The 25,661-nt window shown below is 43.3% G+C and overlaps 1 protein-coding gene across 2 annotated transcripts in view; it reads left to right on the top strand.

The window, feature by feature from the left end:
* The window catches only part of dhx36 (DEAH (Asp-Glu-Ala-His) box polypeptide 36), a 55,984-nt gene that overhangs the window by 21,811 nt on the left and 8,512 nt on the right, over positions 1 to 25,661 (top strand). For both annotated transcript variants that reach the window (XM_065024214.1, XM_065024215.1), the window contains exons 9-24: positions 1,202 to 1,276; positions 1,368 to 1,534; positions 2,090 to 2,171; positions 2,921 to 3,061; positions 4,114 to 4,219; positions 8,882 to 8,969; positions 9,268 to 9,323; positions 9,419 to 9,483; positions 13,598 to 13,741; positions 14,432 to 14,549; positions 15,607 to 15,879; positions 15,990 to 16,076; positions 16,197 to 16,280; positions 16,391 to 16,490; positions 16,852 to 16,939; positions 20,356 to 20,476. In XM_065024214.1, coding sequence (XP_064880286.1) covers positions 1,202 to 1,276; positions 1,368 to 1,534; positions 2,090 to 2,171; positions 2,921 to 3,061; positions 4,114 to 4,219; positions 8,882 to 8,969; positions 9,268 to 9,323; positions 9,419 to 9,483; positions 13,598 to 13,741; positions 14,432 to 14,549; positions 15,607 to 15,879; positions 15,990 to 16,076; positions 16,197 to 16,280; positions 16,391 to 16,490; positions 16,852 to 16,939; positions 20,356 to 20,476 — 1,795 coding nt within the window. The remainder of the gene's footprint in view (positions 1 to 1,201; positions 1,277 to 1,367; positions 1,535 to 2,089; positions 2,172 to 2,920; positions 3,062 to 4,113; positions 4,220 to 8,881; positions 8,970 to 9,267; positions 9,324 to 9,418; positions 9,484 to 13,597; positions 13,742 to 14,431; positions 14,550 to 15,606; positions 15,880 to 15,989; positions 16,077 to 16,196; positions 16,281 to 16,390; positions 16,491 to 16,851; positions 16,940 to 20,355; positions 20,477 to 25,661) is intronic.

The raw sequence follows: 25,661 nt of genomic DNA, 5'->3' as shown, positions 1-25,661 counted from the left end.
TTGTTACCCAGAAATCATTTGATATTGGGATTCAAAAAAATGCCGCATTGGTCCTTTTTTTAAAAGCTGTGTAATATAATTTAGCAATGCAAGTCATTACTGTATTCTCTAGAATGATATTGTATTACTTTTTGTTTCTAAAGTAGGCCTATGACATTTTGAGAATCTATATTTTTTACATCTCAAAATAGGACGCTACCCCTTTAAGACATACATTCCAAAATGATAGGGACCTGCCTACATACAGCAGGCTAGCTAATACTAAGTCTAGGTGTGTTTGTGTAGCTATCTTTTAGCAGACTATTAACAGTAGCCAGCATATTGCTAGTATGTTCACTATTGAAGTTTTACTTTTGTAAATAACGTTCCCTATAAGAAATACGCTTTGAGAGTAGAGTGATGGGTGCTTCATTTTGCTCTGGACAGCTGGCGTGTGCTGTGTTAAGGCATCTAATCATGTACCACTCGAAGTTGTGACTTGCGGGAGCGTGGTGTGGTGCTTGAACGAACGACCGACCAATCATATGGCTTTAAATACAGCATGACTTTTCCGTTTGTTGTAGTCAGTGATAGACTGCAACATAGCAGTTAAATGTTGAACTGGAACGCAGAAATGCGCTGATAAGTTACTGACCCCGGGCCAGCTGGTCATCGTTAATGTCTGACCCTGCCTAGGGCTGTCGGATTTTTCTCCCACTATCCAACATACTCCCCCTCCTCCCTCTTCCTTTTTCTGGGCCCTGATTTAAATGGTTTACAATATATTAGGGAAAGTAAGTATATACGCTGGAATGACCTGTATTAAAATGTAAATAAACTGTAAGAAGTATATAATCTGTAATAATTATATAATCTGTAATAACCTGCATTAATAAGTATATAAACTGTATTAATATGTATATAAGATGTAATAACCTGTATTAATAATGTAATAAGTATATAATCTGTAGTAATTATATAATCTGTAATAACCTGCATTAATAAGTATATAAACTGTATTAATATGTATATAAGATGTAATAACCTGTATTAATAATGTAATAAGTATATAATCTGTAGTAATTATATAATCTGTAATAACCTACATTAATAAGTATATAAACTGTATTAATATGTATATAAGATGTAATAACCTGTATAAATAAGTGTTTGTATTCAATTGTGTGTTCTTTAAAAACATTTTTTTTTAAATTCATTTTAGTCGGTTACCACGGAAACAGGGCTCGGTGCTGTATTGTACAACGGGTATTATTCTACAGTGGCTTCGCTCTTCCCCGTGAGTGTTTTTCCTCTCCTTCCTCTTCATCATCCTCCTCTCCCATCATTCTCTTTTTCTAAATCTCTCTCTCTCTCTCTCTCCCTGTCAGTCTGTTGTCCACCATCAGCCACCTGGTTTTGGATGAAATTCACGAGAGGAACCTTCACTCTGATGTTCTGCTCATCATTGTTAAAGACCTGCTCCGAGTCCGACAGGACCTCAAGGTCATCCTCATGAGTGCCACGCTCAACGCTGAGAAGTTCTCCAAATACTTTAGTACGCAATGACAAACAGTGGGGATTCAGTGTGTTTCTGTCGTAACAGTGGGGATTCAGTGTGTTTCTGTCGTAGCAGTGGGGATTCAGTGGGTTTCTGTCATAGCAGTGGGGATTCAGTGTGGTTCTGTCGTAGCAGTGGGGATTCAGTGTGGTTCTGTCGTAGCAGTGGGGATTCAGTGTGGTTCTGTCGTAGCAGTGGGGATTCAGTGTGTTTCTGTCATAGCAGTGGGGATTCAGTGGGTTTCTGTCGTAGCAGTGGGGATTCAGTGTGTTTCTGTCATAGCAGTGGGGATTCAGTGGGTTTCTGTCGTAGCAGTGGGGATTCAGTGTGGTTCTGTCATAGCAGTGGGGATTCAGTGTGGTTCTGTCATAGCAGTGGGGATTCAGTGTGGTTCTGTCGTAGCAGTGGGGATTCAGTGTGGTTCTGTCGTAGCAGTGGGGATTCAGTGGGTTTCTGTCGTAGCAGTATGTACAATGGAGTTTGGAAATTGGGAATGACCATTGAATAGAGTCAGTAAATTCCTCCCTCTGCCCCCTTCCTGTTTCTCTCCAGATAACTGTCCTATGATCCACATCCCCGGGATGACCTTCCCAGTGCAAGAGTTCCTACTGGAGGATGTGTTGGAGATGATTAGGTGAGTTCCTACTGGAGGATGTGTTGGAGATGATTAGGTGAGTTCCTACTGGAGGATGTGTTGGAGATGATTAGGTGAGATCCTACTGGAGGATGTGTTGGAAATGATTAGGTGAGAACCTACTGGAGGATGTGTTGGAGATGATTAGGTGAGAACCTACTGGAGGATGTGTTGGAGATGATTAGGTGAGTTCCTACTGGAGGATGTGTTGGAGATGATTAGGTGAGTTCCTACTGGAGGATGTGTTGGAGATGATTAGGTGAGAACCTACTGGAGGATGTGTTGAGATGATTAGGTGAGTTCCTACTGGATGATGTGTTGGAGATGATTAGGTGAGAACCTATTGGAGGATGTTGGAGATGATTAGGTGAGTTCCTACTGGAGGAGGTGTTGGAGATGATTAGGTGAGTTCCTACTGGAGGAGGTGTTGGAGATGATTAGGTGAGTTCCTACTGGAGGATGTTGGAGATGATTAGGTGAGAACCTACTGGAGGATGTTGGAGATGATTAGGTGAGTTCCTACTGGAGGATGTTGGAGATGATTAGGTGAGTTCCTACTGGAGGATGTGTTGGAAATGATTAGGTGAGAACCTACTGGAGGATGTGTTGGAGATGATTAGGTGAGATCCTACTGGACACACTAGGATATATTCACTAGCCTAAAGGTATGAGGAAGATTAGCACCTTCTAATCCGGTAACTGTAGACTTTGGGCTGAACTGTGTGCTTGTGTTTGTGTGTGTCTGCCAGGTACCGTCCCCAGAAGAAGGAGCAGAGGCCCAGGTGGAAGAGAGGTTTCATGCAGGGTCAGAACTCCAGACCAGAGAAGGACCAGAAAGAGGCCGAGTACAAGGAGAGCTGGCCCTGCTACGCCCGCACACTACGAGACAAGTGAGTTACTGAGGGGGGGGAGCTGGCCTTGCTACGCCCGCACACTACGAGACAAGTGAGTTACTGAGGGGAGGGGGAGCTGGCCTTGCTAAGCCCACACACTACGAGACAAGTGAGTTACTGAGGGGGAGGGGGAGCTGGCCCTGCTATGCCCACACACTACGAGACAAGTGAGTTACTGAGGGGGAGGGGGAGCTGGCCTTGCTAAGCCCACACACTACGAGATAAGTGAGTTACTGAGAGTGAGGGGGAGCTGGCCTTGCTAAGCCCACACACTACGAGACAAGTGAGTTACTGAGGGGGAGGGGGAGCTGGCCTTGCTAAGCCCACACACTACGAGACAAGTGAGTTACTGAGAGTGAGGGGGAGCTGGCCTTGCTAAGCCCACACACTACGAGACAAGTGAGTTACTGAGGGGGAGGGGGAGCTGGCCTTGCTAAGCCCACACACTACGAGATAAGTGAGTTACTGAGGGGGAGGGGGAGCTGGCCCTGCTACGCCCGCACACTACGAGACAAGTGAGTTACTGAGGGGGAGGGGGAGCTGGCCTTGCTACGCCCACACACTACGAGACAAGTGAGTTACTGAGGGGTTACTGAGGGGAGCTGGCCTTGCTAAGCCCACACACTACGAGACAAGTGAGTTACTGAGGGGGAGGGGGAGCTGGCCTTGCTAAGCCCACACACTACGAGACAAGTGAGTTACTGAGGGGGTGGGGGGCTGGCCTTGCTAAGCCCACACACTATGAGACAAGTGAGTTACTGAGGGACAATGTCATAATGATTCTCCAGTTTAAATAAAGAGATTCGGTCTGACATGTCTAGCTGTCCTTTATATTACTCGGATTGAACAATGGTTGCTGAGAGGATTGTCAAAGCTGTCTAACAAATGAAAGAATCAATTTGATAAATGCTTGTTATTTAGTGCTCTGCGTCATTGCTGATAGCATTACTGTCTCATTCTTTGATTGATTAGTCTGTATCTCTTCCTGTTTGTGTCTGTTCCTGTCTGTGATTGGGGACTCTGCGTGTCTGTCTCATTTTGATTGGCAGGTACTCTGACAGAACCATAGATGTGTTGGAGATGTTGGACGATGATGATAAGATTGACCTTGAGCTCATCGTGCAGCTGATCAGACATATCGTGCTAAGCCAGGAAGTGAGTTTTAACTATCTTGGTGTGGTGTAGTCTAACCGCTATGGTTTTTTGGGGGGACAAAACTTACTGATATATCTGCTGATATTCTGTTTTACAGCGGGGGAAATGGGAATTGTAATTTTTCCACACTGAATTCTCTTATATATTGCCATCCAAAAGAGCAATTGTCCAATAACTGCTTCAAGTGTTGATTTAATACATACAGTAGTGACCATAATGACACATCATGAGAATGGCAGCAAGTGTTCAGATCAGCATGAGATTCATTTTTATTGAATATTAGTTATCCGTGGAATTATCGGCCGATATAGTGTGAAAATGGCTAATATTATTGGTGAAACGATATATATAGGTCGGGCTCTAGTGTGGAGTCCCACCAAACGGCTATTTTGGTGTTGGGAGTGAAATACATCATAAATCAGTGTAAAGTTCAATCAATAATTAACTCATATCTTTGTCCCATTGTGAATTTCCCCCAAAATCTGTCTTTTCCTCATGTAGGACCATTATCCAGGAGCAGTGGTTGATACATGGAGAAAAAGGGCTGTGTAGTTGAAACATGGAGAGGAGAGTTTCTCTATACAGTAATGCCTAGAGGTTTGGTGTTAGAGGTCCATATTAAATTCAGCAACCCTATCTCTGTCAGCTACCGTGACTCAGAATGGAGCCAGCCGGCTGATTGACTGTAACATTGTCAGAGAACTGAGAGGAAAGCAGTAGATTGGCCATGACAGTGTTCTTAGTTGATGCTAGGGGCTGGCTGTCAGGGTTCTGACTGTGGTGATTGGTTAATTAAGTAATTTGCCTCTGATGGAGAGATTTGGCACTTCACCAAATATACAGCATCATACTTTGACTAAAATGATGACTTATTGACTTACATCGTTGTGCAACATAATGGGTAAACTCTGGCCATCGTCTTTCAGCTCAAAAAGTGGATTTCTGCTGGTGTGGGAGTTTAAAGAAAACAACCCATTTACAATGACACCACATTCAGGAAGTGTTGATTTCTTTAGTGGGAAAACAATGGTGCAAAGCTAAATAAATATGAACACAAATTATCTTTTTTTCCATGTTTCATTTTAGTCAATATGTCCCATTTATAAATGTTCACCCTGTTACGCAAAATGATAGAAAAAAATTAACCAACTTTTTTTAATAAACTCAGCAAAAAAAGCAACTCCCCTTTATCAGGACCCTGTCTTTCAAAGTTCATTCGTTAAAATTAAATTAACTTCACAGATCTTCATTGTAAAGGGTTTAATTAACCTCTCTCCACTAGGTGGGACGCAAGCTAAGTAGACGAGTCACGAAAGTCAGAAATAGCGATAAAATGAATCACCTACCTTTTGATGATCTTCATCTGGTTGCACTCACAAGAGTCCCTGTTACACAATAAATGTTTGTTTTGTTCGATAAAGTCCCTCTTTATATCACAAAAACTCTGTTTTGTTTGACGCTTTTTGTTTAGTAATCCACTGGCTCAAAGGAGGTCAAAACATGCAGGCGAATACATCCTAATAGTAGCGGTAAAGTTTGTTGAAACATGTCAAACGATGTTTATAATTAATCCTCAGGTTGTCTATTGTCTAAATAGTTGATAATATTTAAACCGGACAATAGCATATTCAATAGAAAGTAAAAATAACAAACCACACACAATCGGTCACGCGCGCAAACCAGCTCTGGTTCATTCTACAGTCCACTGAGAAAATTAATTCTTCCTCATTTTTCAGAATACAAGCCTGAAACAATGTCTAAAGACTGTTGACATCTAGTGGAAGCCATAGGAACTGCAATATGGGTCCTATCCCATTACATACTGTATAGGCAGGCAGTTGAAAACTACACACATCAAAAATATCCCACTTCCTGGATGGATTTTCCTCAGGTTTTCGCCTGCCATATCACTTCTGTTATACTCACAGGCATTATTTTAACAGTTTTGGAAACTTTAGAGTGTTTTCTATCCAATACTAATTATATGCATATCCTAGCTTCTGGGCATTCAGTTGTCAATTTGTTGAGGTAATCTGAAGAGAGTTTACCCCGTGCTTCCTGAAGCACCTCCCACAAGTTGGATTGTCTTGATGGGCACTTCTTACGTACCATACGGTCAAGCTGCTCCCACAACAGCTCAATAGGGTTGAGATTCGGTGACTGTGCTGGACACTCCATTATAGACAGAATACCAGCTGACTGCTTCTTCCCTAAATAGTTATTGTATAGATTGGGGCCATGCTTTGGGTCATTGTCCTGTTGTAGGAGGAAATTGGCTCCAATTAAGCGCCTTCCACAGGGTATGGCATGGCTTTGCAACATGGAGTGATAGCCTTCCTTCTTCAAGATCCATTTTACCCTGTACAAATCTCCCACTGTACCACCACCAAAGCACCCCCAGACCATCTCCTTTTACCCTGTACAAATCTCCCACTGTACCACCACCAAAGCACCCCCAGACCATCCCATTGTACCCTGTACAAATCTCCCACTGTACCACCACCAAAGCACCCCCAGACCATCCCATTTTACCCTGTACAAATCTCCCACTGTACCACCACCAAAGCACCCCCAGACCATCTCCTTTTACCCTGTACAAATCTCCCACTGTACCACCACCAAAGCACCCCCAGACCATCCCATTTTACCCTGTACAAATCTCCCACTGTACCACCACCAAAGCACCCCCAGACCATCCCATTTTACCTTGTACAAATCTCCCACTGTACCACCACCAAAGCACCCCCAGACCATCCCATTTTACCCTGTACAAATCTCCCACTGTACCACCACCAAAGCACCCCCAGACCATCTCCTTTTACCCTGTACAAATCTCCCACTGTACCACCACCAAAGCACCCCCAGACCATCCCGTTTTACCCTGTACAAATCTCCCACTGTACCACCACCAAAGCACCCCAGACCATCTCCTTTTACCCTGTACAAATCTCCCACTGTACCACCACCAAAGCACCCCCAGACCATCCCGTTTTACCCTGTACAAATCTCCCACTGTACCACCACCAAAGCACCCCCAGACCATCTCCTTTTACCCTGTACAAATCTCCCACTGTACCACCACCAAAGCACCCCCAGACCATCCCGTTTTACCCTGTACAAATCTCCCACTGCACCACCACCAAAGCACCCCCAGACCATCCCGTTTTACCCTGTACAAATCTCCCACTGTACCACCACCAAAGCACCCCCAGACCATCCCATTGCCTCCTTGCTTGATAGATGGCGTCAAGCACTCCTCCAGCATCTTTTCATTTTTTCTGTGTCTCACGAGTGTTCTTCTTTGTGATCTGAACACCTCAAACTTAGATTCATCTGTCAATAACACCTTTTTCCAATCTTCCACTGTCCAGTGTCCGTGTTATTTGGCCCATCTTAATCTTTTCTTTTAATTGGCCAGTCTGAGATATGGCTTTTTCTTTGCAACTCTGCCTAGAAGGCCAGCATCCCGGAGGCTCCTCTTCACTGACTTTGAGACTGGTGTCAGAGAAATTAGTAACTGAAGTCACTTGCATTATTTACCGTAAATGAATGTGAAAGTACCAAATTTTGCCCACCGGATGTTGCTGTTCTTGATTTATTTTATAACATTTTCTGGTCTGTTGTGTTTTATTATATGGATCACAACATTTTCTTTGCAACTTTGGGTAGACAACTAATAGCTTTTCCTCATTCAAATGTTGTGCTGGGATTGGCGTAGCGGCTCTGTGGGTAGCTTTTTACCATTGTTGGGAAGAATTATGATCCAAATCCAATGTTAGATACTATATTTATTAATGATTATATGAATCGTGTAAATTAAAATGGCCAATTTCGCAATCAAATGAAATGTGATCTAATGAAATGTCAACCGAATGTTTCATGGAATTCTAATCTGGTTCTAACTATAGAAACGTATCGGAACAATCTGAGACGGTGGGTGTCATAGCTTGCTGAAATGACAAGGACTGACCCCTCAATCCTCTCCAGTCAGGCTCAGCTATCAGATTCTGTTCATGAATGGCAAAAGTCCTCTTCGTAAATCATAATAATGGACTACTTTTCATGAATTCAACAGGATTGTAATGACATCGCCCCCAACCCTGATGCTAACACGACTACCCAAGATGAAAACCAACTTAGCTAACTACCTAAGTACGGTACACTTTTAGGCTGTGTTTACACAGGCAGCCCTATTCTGATTTTATGCCCAATTGTTGTCTGATCTGATTGGTCAAAAGACCAATTAGTGGAAAAATATCAGAATTGCACTGCCTGTGTAAACACATGCTTAGACCACCATTGAATCTAAACTAATGCTAACACGGCCACTATTCTCCTCTGAACCTCATTAAGCAGGTTAGTGTGGATTGTGGTTAGCTCAGTTTTGTCTCTGGGTTTTTAGGTGTGACTTTCTGTTCCCTTTTGAGTAAATTAGGCTTTTATTTATTCATTCCAAATCCACAAAACAGGCCCTTATTTTGTGTAATGACTTAATTTGAGAGAGAGAGAGGCAGAGAGAGGCTGGCTTGGCTGAGATGACAGAAAGTGGGAATGTTTATCAAAATTGTAGAATTCAGGTTCCTGTTTGTTTGTTTGTTTCTGCCTGTAATGGAAAAGCTTTGATGTGTATGTTGCCTGAGCGTGTCCTGATGTGTGTTCCAGGAAGGAGCCATCTTGGTGTTCCTGCCAGGTTGGGACAACATCAGTGGCCTTAATGACCTCCTCATGGCTCAGCAGATGTTCAAATCAGGTATGTGTGTGTATATCTACCTACCTACCTTATCTACCTTACCTACCTACCTACCTATCTACCTTGTCTACCTACCTACTTTATCTACCTACCTACCTACCTTATCTACCTACCTACCTTATCTACCTTGTCTACCTACCTACCTACCTTATCTACCTTATCCAACCTTATCTACCTACCTTATCTACCTACCTATCTACCTACCTACCTACCCAATCTACTTACCTAATCTACCTTATGTACCTTATCTATCTTCCTTCCTATATACACACACTCTGTGTCTGACCTTGTGTTTCAGATCGGTTTGTGATCATTCCTCTGCACTCCCTGATGCCTACTGTCACCCAGACCTCGGTGAGCATGGTCTCAGAAACTCTCCTTTCACCCAGAACAAAACATGAATAACTCAGGGAGTGATGCTGTCTGTTCTGACTGGTCTCCCTCTTCAGGTGTTCAAAAGGCCCCCTCCAGGAGTCAGGAAGATTGTCATTGCCACCAATATCGCTGAGACCAGGTAGGTTTATATTTGTGTATTTTTGTTTGTGTATCAGCCTTGTGTCTTTTCCCAACCCCATACAGTGTGTGTGTGTGTGTGTGTGTGTGTGTGTGTGTGTGTGTGTCTACACTTTTTTTGTTCAGAAACTTCCTACTATTATCACAGACACGAATTGTTTTTATATATATATATATATGACGATCAAATCAAAATATATTTTATATTTGAGATTCTTCAAAGTAGCCACCCTTTGCCTTGATGACAGCTTTGCACACAGCTTCATGAGGTAGTCACCTGGAATACATCAAACCAGCTAAGCATCAGTATAGAGACAAAGTAGAGTCGCAATTCAACGGCTCAGACACGAGATGTATGTGGCAGGGTCTACAGTCAATCACGGATTACAAAAAGAAAACCAGGCCCGTCGCGGACACCGATGTCTTGCTCCCAGACCAACTAAATAACTTCTTTGCTCGCTTTGAGGACAATACAGTGCCACTCACGCGGCCCACTACCAAAACCTGCGGGGTCTCCTTCACCGCAGCCAATGTGCATAAAACATTTAAACGTGTTAACCCTCGCAAGGCTGCTGGCTCAGATTGCATCCCTAGTCGTGTCCTCCATGCATGCGCAGACCAGCTGGCTGGTGTGTTTACGGACATATTCAATCAATCTCAGTCTGCTGTTCCCACATGATTCTAGGGGGCCACAATTGTTCCTGTTCCCAAGAAAGCTAAGGTAACTGAGCTAAATGACTATCGCCCCATAGCACTCACTTCCGTCATCGTGAAGTGCTTTGAGAGACTAGTCAAGGATCATATCACCTCCAGCCTACCTGACAGCCTAGACCCACTCCAATTTGCTTACCACCCCAATAGGTCCACAGACTACGCAATCGCAATCACACTGCCCTAACCCATCTGGACAAGAGGAATACCTATGTAAGAATGCTGTTCATCGATGACAGCTCAGCATTTAACACCATAGTATCCTCCAAACTCGTCATTAAGCTCGAGACCCTGGGTCTCAACCCTGTCCTGTGCCACTGGGTCCTGGACTTTCTGACGGGCCGCCCCCAGGTGGTGAGGGTAGGAAACAACATCTCCACCCCGTTGATCCTCAACACTGGGGCCCCACAAGGGTGCGTTCTCAGCCCTCTCCTGTACTCCCTGTTCACCCATGTCTGCGTAGGCATGCATGCCTCCAACTCAATCATCAAGTTTGCAGACGACACTACAGTGGTTGGCTTGATTACCAACAACGACAAGATGGCCTACAGGGAGGAGGTGAGGGCCCTGGAGTGTGGTGTCAGGAAAATAACCACACACTCAACGTCATCAAAACAAAGGAGATGATCGTGGACTTCAGGAAACAGCAGAGGGAGCACCCCGCTTAGGACCCCGCTATCCACATCGACGGGACAGTAGTGGAGAAGGTGGAGAGTTCTCTGGCGTACACATCACGGACAAACTGAAATGGTCCACCCACACAGACAGCGTGGTGAAGAAGGCGCAACATCGCCTCTCCAACCTCAGGAGGCTGAAAAAAAATTGGCTTCTCACCTAAAACACTCACAAACTTTTACAGATGCACAATTGAGAGCATCCTGTCGGGCTGTATGACCGCCTGGTACAGCAACTGCTCCGCCCACAACCGTAAGGCTCTCCAGAGGGTAGTGAGGTCTGCACAACGCATCACTGGGGGCAAACTACCTGCCCTCCAGGACACCTACAGCACCCGATGTCACAGGAAGGCCAAAAAGATCATCAAGGACAACAACCACCCGAGCCACTGCCTGTTCACCCTGAGGTCAGTAGAGGTGCATCGAAGCTGGAACCGAGAGACTGAAAAACAGCTTCTATCTCAAGGCCATCAGACTGTTAAACAGACATCACTAACATTGAGTGGCTGCTGCCAACATACTGACTCAACTCTCTAGCCACTTTAATAATTACAAATTGGATGTAATGTATCACTAGTCACTTTAAATAATGTTTACATACCCTACATTACTCATCTCATGTGTATATACTGCACTCTACACCATCTACTGCATCTTGTCTATGCAGTTCGGCCATCGCTCATCCATATATTTATATGTACATATTCTTATTAATTCCTTTACACTTGTGTGTGTATAAGGTAGTTGTTGTGAAATTGTTAGGATTACTTGTTAGATATTACTGCACGGTCGGAACTAGAAGCACATGCATTTCGCTACACTCACATTAACATCTGCTAACCATGTGTATGTGACAAATAAAATTTGATTTGAGTTCAATTAACAGGTGTGCCTCGTTAAAAGTTCATTTGTGGAATTTCTTTTCTTCTTAATGCGTTTGAGCCAATCAGTTGTGTTGTGACAAGGTAGGAGTGATATATAGAAGACAGCCCTGTTTGGTAAAAGACCAAGTCCATATTATGGCAAGAACAGCTCAAATAAGCAAAGAGAAACGACATTCCATCATTACTTTAAGACATGAAGGTCAGTCAATGGGTGAATCAACGTTGTTTCCACGTCATTCCAATAAAATGAAGTTGAACCAATGTGGAATAGATGTTGAATTGACGTGCCCAGTGTGAAGTTCCCTTTAGGCCTATGGAATTGTATTGCCAAATGATGACAGTTTTATCACACATTTTAAATGCGCTGGTTGACTCAAGTAGGGAAGTATAAGTTCCAACAACGAGCTGCAGTTTTGGAAATATTGCATCCCGTCTATTTCACACATAATTTTTATTTTACCTTTATTTAACCAGGCAAGTCAGTTAAGAACAAATTCTTATTTTCAATGACGGCCTAGGAACAGTGGGTTAACTGCCTGTTTAGGGGCAGAACGACAGATTTGTACCTTGTCAGCTCGGGGTTTGAACTTGCAACCTTCCGGTTACTAGTCCAACGCTCTAACCACTAGGCTACCCTGCCGCCCCACATTGGCACTAGCAGTTCACAAAGTAGCCGATCGAGTTGTTTAGCCTTGGCTATAACCCCTTAAACATAGACCGGTTCCACAATGAAAATTTGTCAAAACATTAGTTTGATAAAATCAAAGAGCATGTTTTCATCAGAACCATTGAACATAGACTTACTCACCAAACTGACGTTGTGGCTGGAATCCATGCAGTGTTCAATGTGTTCAACACATTTAGAATATTCCAGAGAACAAGCAGAAAAAAACGAATTATATATCGAAAAGAACACCGATATTGGTTTGTAACCCAGATTTTTTTTAAATTCATTTCAACTGTCCAAATTGAGACCGGTTTCAAATCATCTTTGTGAACAACTGTTTCAAGATGTGAAATGTGCATTTTTTAAAACTTTTATTTGGAAAAATATTCTGTTATATTACATCCTCTTTTTTTACTATTAAAATACCTGTCTTGACTGTGATAAGGGCTCGCAAAATAACAGTATTTTGTCCGCTAAATGAACACAACAAGGCTACACCATTACACAGCCATGGGCTTCTACAAGCACCACTGCTGAGGTTACTGCCCTGTTGGAAAGATTTGCTTTCACAATATAATATAACCAGTTGATGTAATGGTTTCAATAAATTCATCTTAAAAGGCCCTTTTGTATATAGAATATACAGTATGAATATATAGTATATGGGGATATTTATGATTTGTTATCTGTAATGGTAAATTAGGCATTGTTGTGCACAGTTTGTGTATAGATAAATGCACTCATTTATTTCCAGTACGGGCCTTGTGTTCTAAATATATATATTTTCATTTGAGTGCTTAAATGAGAACTCGGGAAACAGTCAAAACATTTCAAATGCTCATCCCGAGCCAGGGCGACAGCCTGTTTTAATAAATTCACTTTTAATGAATTCAGGAACCGACTGAACAGGCGAGACAAACTTTACTGACCTCACTACTGCTGCTCTCTGAACAGTAGGATACATTCAGACACTGTATTTATTTATACATGTGGTTCAAAGAGTTAGAGAGGCAGCAAATGAGTGCGTATGCGTGGAGTTTTGATTTTCTTTTCAAAGTGCAGACTCATCAGTGTCAATCAGGCTGCCTTGGTTGTCTTAATAAAGTCCCCTTTCACTCTCTCTCTCTCTCTCTCTCTCTCTCTCTCTCTCTTCTCTCCTCTCTCTCCCCTCTCTCTCAGTATTACCATAGATGATGTGGTGTTTGTGATAGATGGGGGAAAGATTAAGGAGACTCACTTTGACACTCAGAACAACATCAGCACTATGACTGCAGAGTGGGTCAGCCTGGCCAATGCCAAACAGAGAAGAGGACGCGCTGGCAGGTCAGTCTGGGTGTCTCTCTCTCTCTCTTCTTAGTCTCTCTCCCTCTCTTCTTAATCTCGCTCCCTCTCTTCTTAGTCTCGCTCCCTCTCTTCTTAGTCTCGCTCCCTCTCTTCTTAGTCTCGCTCCCTCTCTTCTTAGTCTCGCTCCCTCTCTTCTTAGTCTCGCTCCCTCTCTTCTTAGTCTCGCTCCCTCTCTTCTTAGTCTCGCTCCCTCTCTTCTTAGTCTCGCTCCCTCTCTTCTCTTATTCTCTCTCCTGCTCTTCTCTTAGTCTCTCTCCCGCTCTCACCCCTCTGCCTCTCCTATATTTCTCCCTAAATTTGTTTCTGTGTTGATGAGTGCAGCTTGGTTAACTCTGCCTGTCTACTCCGTACGGGCCCTATAAGGGCAATACTAACCGTGTGTTTTCAGAGTGAGCCAGGACACAGTTAGTGCTCCACTAGTCTGGTCTAGTTGTGGCAGCTACAGTGTGTATTCAGTGTGCCAGGACACAGTTAGTGCTCCACTAGTCTGGTCTAGTTGTGGCAGCTACAGTGTGACTCTGCTCAAAGCCACTAACACTTTAATACAATTCTCTGTCATAAGGGCTAGATAACACTGTCAGAATAATCACATGAGCTAATTGTGTGTGTGTGTGTGTGTGTGTGTGTGTGTGTGTGTGTGTGTGTGTGTGTGTGTATGCACGCTGGCAGGGTGTGTCCAGGGAAGTGTTATCACCTGTATAATGGCCTGAGGGCCAGTCTTCTGGATGCCTACCAGCTGCCTGAGATCATGCGCACACCACTGGAGGAACTGTGTCTGCAGATCAAGGTAATGTGTGGATCTCTGGTGTGACGGTCAAATACACAATCATTTGTCACATGCTTGGTAAACAACAGCCGTAGACTTAACAGTGTAATGTTTACTGGTCTTTTTCCATCAATGCAGAGTTAAAGGTACAGATAGAAATAGTAACAAGGAATAAATAGCCAATGAATAACACTAGTAAAGATAACATGGCTTATATACAGGAAGTAGAAAATAACATTGGCTTATATACAGGAAGTAGAAAATAACATTGGCTTATATACAGGAAGTAGAAAATTAGATTGGCTATATACAGGAAGTAGAAAATAACATTGGCTTATATACAGGAAGTAGAAAGTAACATGGCTTCAGAAGTTTTCATAATTGCCTACCGTCTGTAAATTGTTAGTGTCTTAACGACCGTTCCACAGGTGCATGTTCATTAGTAGTTTGTTTCATTGAACAAGCAATGAAGATCTGTGAATTTTCGGGGATTTTTAACGATTTATCTTTGAAAGACAGGGTCCTGAAAAAGGGATGTTTCTTTTTTGCCGAGTTTAGTAGTTTACAGGAGAATAATAAACAACTGTGCTGCACATTGGTGTTATAAACTGTGGTGCACATTGGTGTTATAAACTGTGGTGCACATTGGTGTTATAAACTGTGGTGCACATTGGTGTTATAAACTGTGGTGCACATTGGTGTTATAAACTGTGGTGCACATTGGTGTTATAAACTGTGGTGCACATTGGTGTTATAAACATCTTTCTATTTATTGTTATCACGTCAATTCATGAAATGTATTGCTATATGGATAATTGTCCTTATCGCCCAGCTCTAACACACACACACACACACACACACACACTAATGTACTGGATCTAAAGGAAACAGTGACATAGTGCAGCCTTGCTGAATCTGCTAGTGAAGAGTCACTGCTCTCTGTGTCCAGATGGATTTCCTGGTCTAACGTTTAGACAGGTCTCTTTCCCATTTAGTTTCTGATCAAGTCAAGCTGTTGACTTTTCCCTAAGTAGTTTTTAATGTAGTTTGTCTAACTCTCTCTCCCCACTCCTTCTAGATCCTCAAGCTGGGTCAAATAGCAGAGTTCCTGAGGAAAGCTCTGGACCCTCCCACAGACGAGGCTGTCACTCTGGCCATCACACACCTGATGGACCTCAATGCTCTGGACCGCTCAGAGGCTCTGACCCCGTTAGGGTTCCACCTGGCCAGGCTGCCTGTAGAGCCTCACATCGGGAAGCTGATCCTGTTTGGAGCTCTGCTGGGCTGTCTGGACCCTGTCCTCACTATCGCTGCCTCTCTCAGCTTCAAGGACCCCTTCTTCATACCAATGGTAATCATATGCGTGATCGCAGGCGCACACACTCACATACATTTTAGGTACTCAAATCTCTCTCTCTCTCTCTCTCTCTCTCTCTCTCTCTCTCTCTCTCTCTCTCTCAGGGTAAGGAGAAGATGGCAGACTTTAGGAGAAGAACTCTGTCCAGAGACTCAAAGAGTGACCACCTCACCATCATCTATGCCTTCACAGTAAGATCCTCTTTTCCCTCCTACATCATTAGAGGTCTCTCCCATCTCCTCAATGGAATAATATCAATGCTTCGTTCTGTTTAAAGAATTGCTAGACTTGACTGTGTGTTAATCTGTCAGGGCTGGGAGGAAGCTAAGCGACGCGGCTACAAGTTTGAACGAGAGTTCTGCTGGGACAACTTCCTGTCAGCCAATACACTCCAGGTGATTCTCATGGTCCACCAATCAGATATCACGCTCCACCGTTGGGATGCAGCCTTGGCTTCATATTGAGATTAGTATCTAACCTGTCTTGTGTGTTTGTCTGTATGTAGATGCTGCACAACATGAAGGGTCAGTTTGCCGAGCACCTGCTGGGGGCTGGCTTCACCAGCAGTAAGAACCCAAAAGACCCTGAATCTAACACTAACTCAGGTGAACTGGTTGGATAGATTTTTCTACAATTTGCTAGTCTCTCTCACTCTTCTCTCGCTTTCCATGTCTTACTCTCCATCTCTCTCACTTTTCTCTCGCTCCTATCTCTCTCGCTCCTCTCTCTTTCCATGTCTCACTCTCTCTCTCCCACTTTTCTCTCGCTCCTATCTCTCGCTCCTATCTCTCTCGCTCCTCTCTCTTTCCATGTCTCACTTTTCTCTCGCTCCTCTCTCTTTCCATGTCTCACTCTCTCTCTCCCACTTTTCTCTCGCTCCTCTCTCTCGCTCCTATCTCTCTCGCTCCTCTCTCTCTTTCCATGTCTCACTCTCTCTCTCCCTCTCTCTGTGTGTCTCTCCCTCAGATAATGAGAAGCTGATCAAGGCAGTGATAGTGGCAGGTCTCTACCCCAAAGTGGCCATGATCAAACCCAGCGGCAGCAAGAAGAGACCGTGAGTCAGCTTGGACCTACAGTAGCATATAGATATATAGATATACATACAGTTGAAGTCGGAAGTTTACATACACTTAGGTTGGAGTCATTAAAACTTGTTTTTCAACCACTCCACAAATGTCTTGTTAACAAACTATAGTTTTGGCAAGTCGGTTAGTACATCTACTTTGTGCATGACACAAGTCATTTTTCCAACAATTGTTTACAGACAGATTATATAATTTATAATTCACTGTATCACAATTCCTGTGGGTCAGAAGTTTACATACACTAAGTTGACTGTGCCTTTAAACAGCTTGGAAAATTCCAGAAAATGATGTCATGGCTTTAGAAGCTTCTGATAGGCTAATTGACATAAGTTGAGTCATTTGGAGGTGTACCTGTGGATGTATTTCAAGGCCTACCTTCAAACTCTGTGCCTCTTTGCTTGACATCATGGGAAAATCAAAAGCAATCATCTAAGACCTCAGAAAAAAAATTGTAGACCTCCACAAGCCTGGTTCATCATTGGGAGCAATTTCCAAACGCCTGAAGGTACCACATTCATCTGTACAAACATCTGTACAAACAATAGTACGCAAGTATAAACACCATATACAAAAGTATATATATCCACAGTAAAACGAGTCCTCAGCAAGGAAGAAGCCACTGCTCCAAAACCACCATAAAAATGCCAGACTACGGTTTGCAACTGCACATGGGGACAGAGATCGTACTTTTTGGAGAAATGTCCTCTTGTCTGACGAAACAAAAATATAACTATTTTGCCATAATGACCATTGTTATGTTTGGAGGACAAAGGGGGAGGCTTGCAAGTCGAAGAACACCATCCCAACCGTGAAGCACGGGGTGGCAGCATCATGTTGTGGGGGTGCTTTGTTGCAATGACCATAATCCGTTGCACATCTACTTGTCCAGTCTGTGTTTATTTTAAACCTGCTACTATTGAAGAGGGAAGAGTGCACGATCATGAGGGGATATAGAGAGCAGCTGTTTCTTCACAACGTATTTCTACCTGGGAATACATTATCTAAGTGATTGATAGTTGGTACTCAGCCGTCTTAAAAGTACTGTATGCCTTATTTACATTGAAGAACAACAGAAATAGTGGTTTTGTCAGACGGCAGGCAGCAGCTCTATAGAGATCAGATGATGACTTGGAATGAAATAATAAAGTCATCAAATAAAACTAATGTAATTTACACAAGACTGAAATATTTAATTAAAGTAAAGTAATGTGAATAAATGAATGTTAATTAAGCAATACGGCCCTAGGGTCTGTTGTATATAACCAATATACCACGGCTAAGGGCTGCTCTTACGCACGACGCAACACGGTAAGAATTTAACGTTGTATATAACCAATATACCACGGCTAAGGGCTGCTCTTACGCACGACGCAACACGGTAAGAATTTAATGTTGTATATAACCAATATACCACGGCTAAGGGCTGCTCTTACGCACGACGCAACACGGTAAGAATTTAATGTTGTATATAACCAATATACCACGGCTAAGGGCTGCTCTTACGCACGACGCAACACGGTAAGAATTTAATGTTGTATATAACCAATATACCACGGCTAAGGGCTGCTCTTACGCACGACGCAACACGGTAAGAATTTAATGTTGTATATAACCAATATACCACGGCTAAGGGCTGCTCTTACGCACGACGCAACACGGTAAGAATTTAATGTTGTATATAACCAATATACCACGGCTAAGGGCTGCTCTTACGCACGACGCAACACGGTAAGAATTTAATGTTGTATATAACCAATATACCACGGCTAAGGGCTGCTCTTACGCACGACGCAACACGGTAAGAATTTAATGTTGTATATAACCAATATACCACGGCTAAGGGCTGCTCTTACGCACGACGCAACACGGTAAGAATTTAATGTTGTATATAACCAATATACCACGGCTAAGGGCTGCTCTTACGCACGACGCAACACGGTAAGAATTTAATGTTGTATATAACCAATATACCACGGCTAAGGGCTGCTCTTACGCACGACGCAACACGGTAAGAATTTAATGTTGTATATAACCAATATACCACGGCTAAGGGCTGCTCTTACGCACGACGCAACACGGTAAGAATTTAATGTTGTATATAACCAATATACCACGGCTAAGGGCTGCTCTTACGCACGACGCAACACTGTAAGAATTTAATGTTGTATATAACCAATATACCACGGCTAAGGGCTGCTCTTACGCACGACGCAACACGGTAAGAATTTAATGTTGTATATAACCAATATACCACGGCTAAGGGCTGCTCTTACGCACGACGCAACACGGTAAGAATTTAATGTTGTATATAACCAATATACCACGGCTAAGGGCTGCTCTTACGCACGACGCAACACGGTAAGAATTTAATGTTGTATATAACCAATATACCACGGCTAAGGGCTGCTCTTACGCACGACGCAACACGGTAAGAATTTAATGTTGTATATAACCAATATACCACGGCTAAGGGCTGCTCTTACGCACGACGCAACACGGTAAGAATTTAATGTTGTATATAACCAATATACCACGGCTAAGGGCTGCTCTTACGCACGACGCAACACTGTAAGAATTTAATGTTGTATATAACCAATATACCACGGCTAAGGGCTGCTCTTATGCACGACGCAACACGGTAAGAATTTAATGTTGTATATAACCAATATACCACGGCTAAGGGCTGCTCTTACGCACGACGCAACACGGTAAGAATTTAATGTTGTATATAACCAATATACCACGGCTAAGGGCTGCTCTTACGCACGACGCAACACGGTAAGAAATTAACGTTTGTAAAAACAATAATAATAATCGAATCTGAAAACCGTGGTTATTTAAAAAAAATAATAATAATCAAACTGAACCGAAAGCACTAATCGCTCGGCACTAGTACAGACAGACACTGGCAATGACAAGAGGGGACACCCCAGATTCTGCAGAGGGAAATACAATTCACTCAGACCTGAAACGTACTCTTTGTCAACTTCCTGTTGATTTATACCTGAGAAGGACCCCCCCAAGCCCAGGATGGATGGCAGACCATACGCCCTAAACCCATTCCAGCCAGACCGATGCATCAATAACTCTTCATAACATGTAGCAGACAGCTGCATAAATACACCTTCGATCAAGCCTTGAAGCAGTGCACTGATATGGTTTAAAAACAGTTGTATTAAGATTCAAACTTTGGCCAAATATCAATAGCCGTAAAACTTTATTATGTTGCTATGGACAATATCACACACATCTGTCTGTAAAGGATGTACACACACACACACACACACCTGTCTGTAAAGGATACACACACACACACACATATATGTCTGTAAAGGATACACACACACACACACACACACTAATGCCCCCCACCTCTCTTTTCCAGGGTGAGGGTGTATACCAAAACCGATGGGAAGGTGTGTATTCACCCCAAGTCAGTGAATGCTGAGGAGACCCAGTTTAACTACACATGGCTCATCTATCACCTCAAGATGAGGACCAGCAGTGTGAGTATACAGTACAGCATACTGTGACGACCCTGAATTTGTCTGTATGTTCTCTGGTAGGCACAACCTACCTGGCACCCCTACAAACAACAACCTCAAGTTAAAACTGTGACATAGAAAATGGCACCCCAGATGGGACCTCTTTCAACATTGAGAAATAACCAAAGCAAATATTTTTGTGCGGATTGTGTGTTATTTAAAACAATGGATTCACCCTAAGAAAATGTGTCCATCCATATCATACCTGTCAATAGGAATACACGGGGTCATTCTGACCATTGAGCCTCCATATCATACCTGTCAATGAGAATACACAGGATCATTTTGACCATCAAGCCTCCATATCGTACCTGTCAATGAGAATACACGGGATCATTTTGACCATCGAGCCTCGATATCATACCTGTCAATGAGAATACACAGGATCATTTTGACCATCGAGCCTCCATATCGTACCTGTCAATGAGAATACACAGGATCATTTTGACCATCGAGCCTCCATATCATACCTGTCAATGAGAATACACAGGATCATTTTGACCATCGAGCCTCCATATCATACCTGTCAATGAGAATACACAGGATCATTTTGACCATCGAGTCTCCATATCATACCTGTCAATGAGAATACCAGGATCCATATCGTACCTGTCAATGAGAATACACAGGATCATTTTGACCATCGAGCCTCCATATCGTACCTGTCAATGAGAATACACAGGATCATTTTGACCATCGAGCCTCCATGTCGTCAATGAGAATACCTCATTTTGTCAATGAGAATAGAATACACAGGATCATTCTGACCATCGAGCTGACATCGAGCCTACAAATCATAATGTGAATGGAGATAATGGAGTTGTCATTTGGGAATACACAGAGCCCTGGGAATCTGAATGACAATACAAATCATAATGGAATGAAGATCTGGGCCCTGGGAATCTGAGGAAGAGGTCTAACCAGTTACTCACTTATTGACATGGACATGTGTGGAAGTACTGAGCTAGCCCTCCCTCTGACACCCAACCTTCCTCCATCTCCAGAGGTTGTAGTCTTACAACTTCAAGGTGACATCCTTGATATTTGTCGGACTCAACAACATCTCCAAACTCTAATCTACCATGAATTCAAATGTCTGAGTGAAGAGCAACAACAGAGCGCAATGGAACTGGAAGATGGGATATTACTGGTGCCATGGACAGGCAGTTTGACTACCAACGAAACCAGCTCACTGCCAGTGGTGCCTGTAACATCACCAATGACGTTAATTCTATTTTTTCTCCCCTGGTTAACACTGTAGACAGAGCTCTCTAAATGTCGTAAAATGTTGGATGACGTGTCTGTTGACATGACCTCCATTAGGCACAACTCTTTGCACAGAGCTTCTCTGGTGTCCACTTCTGTTCAGACCACAGAGGGCCAAGCTGGCACCTCAGAACAGCCAAGACAAGGCCATGCTGCAGCCACCCCCTGCAGGATGCGATCCACCATGCATCCTGGTGTTTATTTCCATTGTCTGATAACTCCCTCAGTCTACTTCCTCACTCCTTCCTATCTCTTTTGTTCATGGTGATGTGAGTAGACGTCATGTGGGGGTGATGCCCATTAACTTCACTAGGGTAGGGGGCACTATTTTCACTTCCGGATGAAAAGCGCGCCCAAAGTAAACTGCCTGCTACTCAGGCCCAGAAGATAGGATATGCATATAATTTGGATAGATTATATAGGTCATATAGATTTGGATAGAAAACATTCTAACGTTTCCAAAACTGTTAAAATAATGTCTGTGAGGATAACAGAATGGATTTGACAGGCGAAAAACCTGAGAAAAATCCATCCAGGAAGTGGGATTTTTTTGTTTCTAGTTTTCTATCGAATGCCATTACAGTATCCATTGATTTATGATTCAAATTGCACTTCCTATGGCTTCCACTAGTCTTTAGAAATGGTTTCAGGCTTGTATTCTGAAAAATGAGGGAGTAAGACCACTCTGAATGACTGGACCCTACAGTGTCCCAGAGTTTTTTCATGCGCACAACTGAAAGCGCGCCTTTCTTGTTTACCATTTATATTGACAACGTTATCGTCCGGTTTAAATATTATAGATCATTTAGGCTAAAAACAACTTGAGGATTGATTATAAACATTGTTTGACATGTTTCTATGAACTTTACGGATACTATTTGGATTTTTCGTGTGACTGTGTTTGAGCCTGTGGATTACTGAACAAAACTGAGGTTTTTGGATATAAAAGGGACTTTATCGAACAAAACAATCATTTATTGAGTAAATGGGAGTCTTGTGAGTGCAACCATATGAAGATCATCATTGGTAAGTGATTAATTGTATTGCTATTTCTGACTTGTGTAACTCTTCTACTTGGCTGGTAACTGTTTGTAATGATTTGTCTGCTGGGCGCTTTTCTCAGATAATCGCATGGTATGCTTTCGCCGTAGAGCCTTTTTGAAATCTGACACCGTGGTTGGATTTGGTGCTCTGCAATTTCACTGGATGTTGGCCAGGTGGGACGCTAGCGTACCCTAGTGAGGTTAAATAGCAATTTCCCACCTTTGGGGGGGGGGGGGGGGCAGTCCTAATCCGCTAATATATCTGGGAAGATGTTGTGACTTTCTTGCCCTCAATCCCCTGGCTGACGAAGAACTCCTTGTCACATTAAGGAATGTGTTGCATGCGACAGCTCGAGACTGGTGGGATGTGGCACGTCTCACCACTACTTCCTGGGCTGACTTTGAGGCCATCTTTTCATCTGCATTTCTGTCTGAGGACAACACAGATGAGCTGGCAGACAGAGTCAGGAATCAAGTGCAGAGAGAGAGTATCTGTGACTTTGCATACGGTCACCACTCCCTGTGCAGATGGTGGAAACCTGGCATTAAGGAGTAAGAGGTCATTAAGTTGATCTTGAAGAACATCAACCCTCTACTAGCCAGTCAACTCCGAGAAAGAGTCACCACTGTCGATGGACTGGTTCAACTGGGACAGCAGATCGAGGAGGACAGAGAATGCCAACTGCAATATGAACAGAGAAAGAAACAGACACCCAAACAGTTATCCAAGCCAGACCATCAACAACAGCCAGAGTCTACAGCCAAGACCCCTCCCATGTTCTGTTGGAGATGTAGCAAAAAGAAACATTCTTCAACTACATGTCCAAGTAAACCCTTCCAGAAACCACCAATCACAACAGGCCAACACACCTAACTCCCTTCGCAGGAACGACAATCCTACTCTGGGTGCTTTGACCAAAGCCGAAAGCCCCAAGAGTCACTGCCTACGCCCACCCGTCAACATCCCCTTCCTTTCAGTTAATACCGCACCAACTGGTGTTACCCCTGTCCATAGGCCCTTGGAGAGGAATAGCCATCCTGGACACCGGGTCATCCTACACACTGCTCAATGAGAAACTGTGGAAGGAGTTGCTTCATATGTAGGGACCCAGCACAAACACTGGGACAAGCACCTTCATGAGTTTCGATTTGCCCTGAATTCTGCTGTGCAAGAGTCCACTGGAGTCATCCCTGCAGATCTGAACCTGAGTCGTTCTCCTCCGAGGACACTTGGATATCGTGCTACAGCCCCAGCAGGTTACTCCAGACTCTGCATGCTATGACCAGGTAGTCTATCTCCATGACTTGACAGCTCTTGTCTCAAAGAACATGATCCAGACCCGACTCAAGCAGAAGATAAATTATTATAAGAACAGATGAGACATGCAGTTCCAGCTTCGTGATCGGGTGTGGCTTCGTGATCGGGTGTGGCTTCGTGATCGGGTCTGGCTTCGCTCTCATCCTTACTCGAAAGCTGAACAATTCTTCTTGGCCAAGCTCGCTCCTAAATGGCAAGGACCATATAGGATTGTGGAGCAGATGGGCCCTCTGAACTACCGAGTGGTGAAAGAGGACACAGGTGAAGATATGCGCGTTGTCCATGTCTCACTCCTTAAGGACCGTTACCCCTCGGCTGAGGAATTGGAGGAGATTGAACGCCGCAAGGTCCTGGATATCTTTGAAGAGGAAAGTGATGACGACTTTCCTCTGATTCCCAGACCCAGAAGTCTCACGCCTTAAGGCCTGTTACCCCTCAGCTGAGGAGTGTGAGCGCCACAAAGTCATGAATATTTTTGTAGAGGAACGTGATAGACTTTTCTCGGTTTCCCAGACCAAGATGTGCGTTCCAGGGCAATGGTTGGCTTTTTCCAGGGGAGGGGGTGTGTGACGGCCCTGAATTTGTCTGAACCGTCTCATTGCTTCTCCTTCCAATAGGGTGTTTCCCCTTTAATTCCCTTTTAAATAGCCGGCATCAGCTGCGCAAAAGTGGGGTTGTGATGGTGGTGCGAATGAGGATGTGTTCAACCCTCAGTTCCGAAGCTTCTTCACTCCGTTTGTTTTGTCGTATTTATAAGTGTGCTTTGTAGCTTTGTCTCAAGTTTAACCAGGATTGGATCCAGTAATTTCTTTGTTTGGACTACACATCTCAGTTGGTCTCCGTTGTTTTGTCGTGGCCTTTCTCCACTGGAGATCTGTTTGCGGATTGGATTGGCTGACTGACTACAACTTTTTTGCATACACTATTTCATTTGTATGAGTGATTTATACCATAATTTGTGGTCAGTTGTAGTTGATGACAACTGAGATTTGATACTCTTTATTAGAGGTCGACCGATTATGATTTTCCACTGCCAATACTGATTGGAGGACCAAAAAAAGCTGATACCGATTAATCGGACGATTTTTATTGATTTATTTGTAATAAGGACAATTACAACAATACTGAATGACACTTATTTTAACTTAATATAATACATCATCATGAAACATGTTCAATTTGGTTTAAATAATGCAAAAACTAAGTTTTAGAAGAAAGTAAAAGTGCAATATGTGCCATGTAAAAAAGCTAACGTTTAAGTTCCTTGCTCAAAACATGAGAACATATGAAAGCTTGTGGTTCCTTTTAACATGAGTCTTTAATATTCACAGGTAGTTTTAGGTTGCAGTTATTATAGGAATTATAGGACTATTTCCTTCTATACCGTTTGTATTTCATTAACCTTTGACTATTGGATGTTCTTATAGGCAGTATTGCCAGTATAGCTTCCATCCCTCTTCTTGCCCCTACCTGGGCTCGAACCAGGAACACATCAACAACAGCCACCCTCGAAGCATCG

Source organism: Oncorhynchus nerka, linkage group LG11 (genome assembly GCF_034236695.1).
Source record: "Oncorhynchus nerka isolate Pitt River linkage group LG11, Oner_Uvic_2.0, whole genome shotgun sequence".
NCBI classification, from domain to species: Eukaryota; Metazoa; Chordata; class Actinopteri; order Salmoniformes; family Salmonidae; genus Oncorhynchus; species Oncorhynchus nerka.
Note: the sequence above shows the minus strand (reverse complement) of the source record. Positions and strands in the feature narration are given on the sequence as shown.